Source organism: Drosophila persimilis, unplaced genomic scaffold (assembly GCF_003286085.1).
Source record: "Drosophila persimilis strain 14011-0111.01,24,50 unplaced genomic scaffold, DperRS2 tig00000191-arrow-pilon, whole genome shotgun sequence".
NCBI classification, from domain to species: Eukaryota; Metazoa; Arthropoda; class Insecta; order Diptera; family Drosophilidae; genus Drosophila; species Drosophila persimilis.
Window position 1 is genome coordinate 15,087,867 of NW_020825298.1, and position 6,060 is coordinate 15,093,926.

Below are 6,060 nucleotides of genomic sequence, written 5' to 3' on the forward strand. Positions count from 1 at the left end.
ACACACACACACAGATGAAAATGCAATTTTCTACATTTGTTTGTCTGTTTATAGATATACATGTTTAATGGAAACAAACCATATTTTATCGTAGGGTGCATTTTTTAATCGACTGTAAATTAAACAAAGAAATCGATTCGTTTCTTTCGTTTTGCGATTTTTGACAAATTCACAATTTGCTCAAATGTAGTGTTTAATAATTTTATTAAATTTAATACCTTAGTTTTATGTTTAATTTTTAAATAAAACACAAAGCAATGGTCTACAATTAATTATTGTATTATTATCATAATTTTAATTATTAATTTTGTCAGCGCTTTCACAATCTTTCATAGCATTTTTATCTTTGGATAATTTTGCTATGAACCCCCACCACCAAACACCCCCCATTCCCATTCCCATTTCCATTGAAATTTCCCCCCATATATCATTTTGGAATTTTCTATTTTAGGCTTGGTTTTTAAAACTAGATAAATTCACCCTTCAAATTCATCCTTCTTCGATAAAAACAGACGCGTCTGACAGACAGGCTGACAAGAAATTTTAAAAACTTAAGCGTGCTATAAAAACTCTTACAAATGATCATTTATGCAACGAAGATATATCTTTTATACGATACACAATACAATTATTGGAACTACTATATATCTTATTCTGTATAGACTATTAGATACGTGCTTTATATACGATATATACAATACAATACAATCTGGCCAAGCCCTTGCATTATATGGTGGCTATATAATAAAAACTGATTTATATATTGAATTTCATTTGTTTTTTTTTTTATTTAATTTCAAGTTAATTTATGTTCATTTCAAATTAATGTTTCGTTTTCTAGTCAACGTTTGTATGAATGTTTTTTCCCACACATTCCTCTAACACTCTACACATTTTCTCAGTGTAATTTTGAGCACAGTCAACGATCACCTTTCTAGCTAGTAAGACCATCATCTAATGCGTCCAAGAGCCTAACAATTTATTTCCATTCTTTTGTATTCTTATGCGTTTTTTGTCCCCCTCAAATTATGTAAACGCCACAATATTGTTTGTGACTTAAATTGAAAATTGAAAACAAAAACAAAAACATATTAAAAACTGGTAAAAGTAGCGCCCGAACGCTCCTTGAGCAGCGCATCGCTAGAAGATGTCCTTGCCTCGCTTCTAGGACTGCCATCAGCCTCCTCGTCCCAGAACAGCCAGAACAGCAACAACCATCAGAACAACAACAACAGAACACAAGCGAATAACAAGGCACCCACGCAGACGACAGGTATGAACCTGTAAGTTTTTGTTCCAATATAAACCCAAAAAACAAAAGAAAAACATTACACAAATAAAACTAAAAAAACTTAACAAAAGATAAAGTGAAAGAAAGAAAGTGCAAATATGGGTATAGGCAAAAACTACTTCCGTTCTTGTTTGTTGTTCGCATATAATAATACATATATAATCCTTATAAACGTTATGCTCTATGGATCAAGGGAATACTCACTGAATGAACCATGGATCCAATGGGAATTTCATATATCATATGAGATCTTGGATTTCCAGTTCATTTTTGGGAGCTTCCCTTTGATTCCTTTTTTCCTTTCTATAAAATTATAATCCTTAATATTCTTTAAAGAAAAGTTTCATTTATACTCCATTTGATTTCATTTTTAGTGTAGTTTCTATAACCAGCATATCGATTCATCTTTACAGTCTAGTTATTCATAATTACACTGAGAAAAAGAAACTACATGAACAATTCTACGCCCCCATATCGTTCCTTCCAGCATGTTGGATGACTACCTCCATTGAATGCTCTTTGTTGTTTGTTATTGTTGAACTATAGAGTGATCTCAGGGTGTTGTCAAAATTGTAATACTAATCCGCCATCTTTTCCCTCTCTTCTGCAGCGGGAGATTCAGCTAGTCGCCAAACGCTGGAGGTGCTATCGGCTGCCGACCAGCAAGGACTGCGGCGCCGCAGCGAGGGAGACGCCCCCAGCCAGAAGAAACAGCAACAGACACAACAGACCCAAGCACAGTCCCACAACCAATCCCAATCGCAGTCAGCCGGAGTAGGATCAGCAGCAGGAGCAGTAAGAATCGGAGCCACAGCAGCAAATCAGCAAACAAATGCCAGCAGCGGGAGCAGGCGCGTCTCGTTGGGCGACTCCGCGAACACGGACAAGGTCTGTGGAAGCGGTAGCCAACTCAATGGGGAGCCGGGACTACAGATCCGCTGCCGGAACACCAAATGCGAGCAGAGTGCCTCGCCCGCCGATGCCAAGAAGCTGTACAAATCATGCCACAATTGTTCCCATCTATACTGTTCACGTGAGTGTCGGCGCGCCCACTGGGAGAAGCATCGGAAGGCGTGCCTGCACTCGCGTGCCTCCAACCTGTGCCGCCAGGTGCTAGCCACCTGCAAGGACGATCTCGACTCGCAGCGACACCTCAGTCTGCTTGCCCGTAAAGGTAGCATCTCCCAGGGACGGGGCGTGGTGCGCGTCCTCTTTCGCAGCGCAGAGGCCGCCGAGGGATTCATCAAGAACGGATTCCAGTGCATGGGAGAGGCCTCCTATGTGCGGTGGCCGGACCTGATGCCCGCCGAGATGGGCCTAGAGCTGTATTCGGAGCTGCTGAAGCTGAGCACGGAGTACAAGCCGGAGTCCAAGATGCTGATCTACGTGGCCATCTGCGTGGTCTCCGAGGCGCCAGGAATGGGGCAGGCTCCCGTGCGCTGGGAGCGGCAGCTGGTCTCGCGCTGTGCCAAGCTGAAGCTCTGCAAGAGTGTCCTGGCAGAGCTGGAGATACAGCAGCAGGCCATGCAACAGCCCCTGGCCGTGGTGGCCGTGCCAGAACGCACTGAAATCCTCATACTCACCTTCAATCCCGGGCTGCGTGCAGTTCCTGGAAGTCGGGAGCTCATCCTGTCAAACATCCTGGACATTCTGTCGCGCCGAGGAGTGCTGCTGCGCAAGCACTACCCGGAGATCTATCAGCGCCTGCAGACCTACACCGAGGGCCAGACTGACAAGTTCCATCCCGTGACGCTGCATCCGCGGGACTCGCAAACGGGCCAGAGCTTCGTCTGCATCATCATGCCGGTGCACACGGACAGCGAGTTCATCAAGCTGCCTTCCGCAGCCGATGGCGGTAATCGGGTGACCACCATCGATGTCGGCTCGCCGGCAGCTCTCGCCAAGCTGGATGATGATGAGCTGCTGACCCGCACCACGCCAGCGAGTTGATTAAAGGCCAGCAGCAGCAGCAGCAACAGCAACAGCAGGCCCAGGAGAAGTGGTAGCGTGACGCCTCCACATGCCTCATTATATATCGACGCCCTGGGGTGTGGCCTGGAGAGCACGCGGATGTGAAGGTTGCTCCTTCCCTCGATTGCTTACAAGCGGCTTCTATGCATTGTTCTTTAAACTCTATACATATTTCTCATCGAGGGCACTACAATCTCCAAGAAGAGAATTTATCCAAATCAATATCTAAACAACCTATAATCACATCAAAATCTGTCTTTCCATCTTAGGATATGATGATGTAGTGCCCTCGCCTAGTTAGTCGAGATATTCAGTTAATCTTCGAGTAGTTAGCGGGCGTGTCTGTACGGTGGCATAGCCAGAATCTCCATATATCAGTAGGGCCCTCCACTTGTTGTCTGAAACACCACAAAAAGCATATTCGTACTCGTATTCGTATTCGTATAAATCCCACAATCAAATCATAAATACCAGCAGCAAGTTGGTTAACCTTTTGAACTCTATCTATCGATACCAAGCCAAGCTTTACCAATATCTACATAAAAGATACATCATATATCTGAGCTTATGGGAGCGACATTCAGTTATCTAGCATTTGAGCCACTTACAAGGAGATCTAAAGCCCACATACAATACATACAAAGGTATATCCTGCAGCTTCCAATAAACAAAAATACCAAGTAACACTACTTTATATGATCGTGAATAAGAGGAATAGGCCCCAAAAACTAAGCAAAGAATTTCCTACTAAGCTGCAGCGCAACCTCACTTTTTATAAAGCAATTCAAACGGAACATCACACTATTGTACTTAACTAACTATAATTGTCAGACATATTCTACGTGTTGATCCAATGAGAGCAACTAATCTTGCTTACGGCCTTATTTAAAGTTTGTTAAATTTGTTCTGCCCCCAAATAAAAAGAGAGAAAATCATTTTGTAGCTTTTCGAATTAGGTTTTAATGATTTGTGTGTAAGTGATTGAGAGCAAATATAGGTTAGCTAAAATATATATGTATGTACTTGAATTAGTTAAATTTCTGTACCAAAAAACTCGAGTTGAGAATCAAAACCAAAACCTATGTCAGATGAAGATGATTTTGCATTTCGCATTTAGCTAACATAAATATTTAGATTGATTAATTGCCCCTTCCCCCTTTCCGCTAGTTCAAGCTGCTTAACTCAACGTCAGACTATATGCATACCATAAACACTACATTTTTGTGTAAATAATACTAAGCAAACATGTATTTGATGACCCACAAACATACTACAAAATTTACGAGTATATATCACTTGATCCTGAGAACAGGTTTGCAGATTTCGTTGGTTCTCGCAGAAATAAAACAAAGTTGTTTAGTATGTATTTAAGAAGGACTTGACAAAACAATAAATAAAAGGCATTCAAACTAATAAAAACCAAACCATAGCCCATTTGTTTTTCTTTCTAAATATGCATTACAGCAAAAAATATCCGTGATCCTCTAAGGAAACGATTCTGATCTCCAGAATACGGAAAAGCCCTTGATCCTTGTTAAGGACTGCATCAAGGATTACTGGATTACAAAGTACCGTTTAAAAGGCATGTCCTTATCGTAATTGATGTCCTTGGTTCAAACGATGGGGCACATCATGCCGATTACGAGGACACGTATCTCGTCCAGATCGGATGAGAAATGGCGTAGTTATGGCAATTTAATCAAAAATCGGTTTAAAAATAACCGTCAATTTGTGGCGCCGCTATAATCAGCGGTGAATTCTCGAACTACGCTAATTTAGTTCTAGCAGTGGCCGTCGATATCAGCTGAACCGCCACCCGTGCAAATGTAGTACAAGAAATCCCCGGCTACAGCTGGGGGCGCCACTGTGCAATCACAAAAAAACCAGCGACCTTCTGCTGATTTCTGTTCGCCTGGTACCCAGGTCTGAAATTTCTCGTTTTCTGCCATTTGAGCGGTCCCAAGTTAGGGGTTGTTGTTGTCCAAAATATTGTTGTTGTTGTTGTTGTCAATTGTTGTACAAAAAATACTTGTTGTTGTACAACAACAACTTTCCACTTGCGACCGCTCAAATGGCAGAAAACGAGAATTTCAGATCTGTGATACCAGGCGAACAGAAATCAGCAGCAAGCAATCTCAAGCGAATGCAAAAAAATATGTAGCATAAGTACGGGGGCTAAAAAACGGAAATTTAAAATTTCAAAAAGTAACGACCGACATTCTGCTGATTTCTCGGCCAATTATAGACCGATTCGGGCGTGCGACGGCTTCCTGTGATCGGGAGAAAATCCTTGATATGATCGAGTCCTTATCAAGGAGCAAGGATCAAGGATATTTTCTCCAGTCACATAAATCTTGTCTTCTCTGTTATTTGTGGGCCGATCAGGACGTGCCATGGGTCTTTGTGATCGGAAAAATATCGCTGATCCTTGGGTAAGGACTCAAACGTCCCCAGCCATACATATATAATTTTCTTGACTATTTGTGGGCCAATATAGGCGTGCGATGGCTTCCTGTGATCGGAACATTATCCCTTATTTAATGAAGTCGCTTTAAAGGATAAAGGATCAAGGATATTTTTGCCCGTCATATATTTCTCGTTTTCTCCGTAAGTTCTGTGTAGATTGGGGCGACTCCTCTGGTTGGAAAAATATCCTTGATCATTGGACAAGGACACCGACATCCCCGCAAAGTCTTCTTGCCCATTTCCCATCAAAAGAAAGTCAGACAGCGGTGTTGTTTTCATTTTTTATTTCATCTTGTATTATTCCTTGCCATTCGGCTTAGCAGTTTTTCTTT

General features: G+C 42.0%; 1 protein-coding gene across 4 annotated transcripts in view; it reads left to right on the forward strand.

The window, feature by feature from the left end:
* Positions 1-4,280, forward strand: part of LOC6593647 (mucin-17) — a 38,440-nt gene extending 34,160 nt beyond the window's left edge. The window contains exons 7-8 of one of the 4 annotated variants that reach the window (XM_026988795.1): positions 1,112-1,273; positions 1,902-4,267. In XM_026988795.1, coding sequence (XP_026844596.1) covers positions 1,112-1,273; positions 1,902-3,241 — 1,502 coding nt within the window. In that variant the 3' untranslated portion in view covers positions 3,242-4,267. Of the gene's footprint in view, positions 1-1,111; positions 1,284-1,901 lie in introns of all 4 variants that reach the window. The other 3 variants (XM_026988797.1, XM_026988799.1, XM_026988796.1) reach the window with 3 other exon arrangements.
* The last annotated feature ends 1,780 nt before the right edge of the window (positions 4,281-6,060 follow it).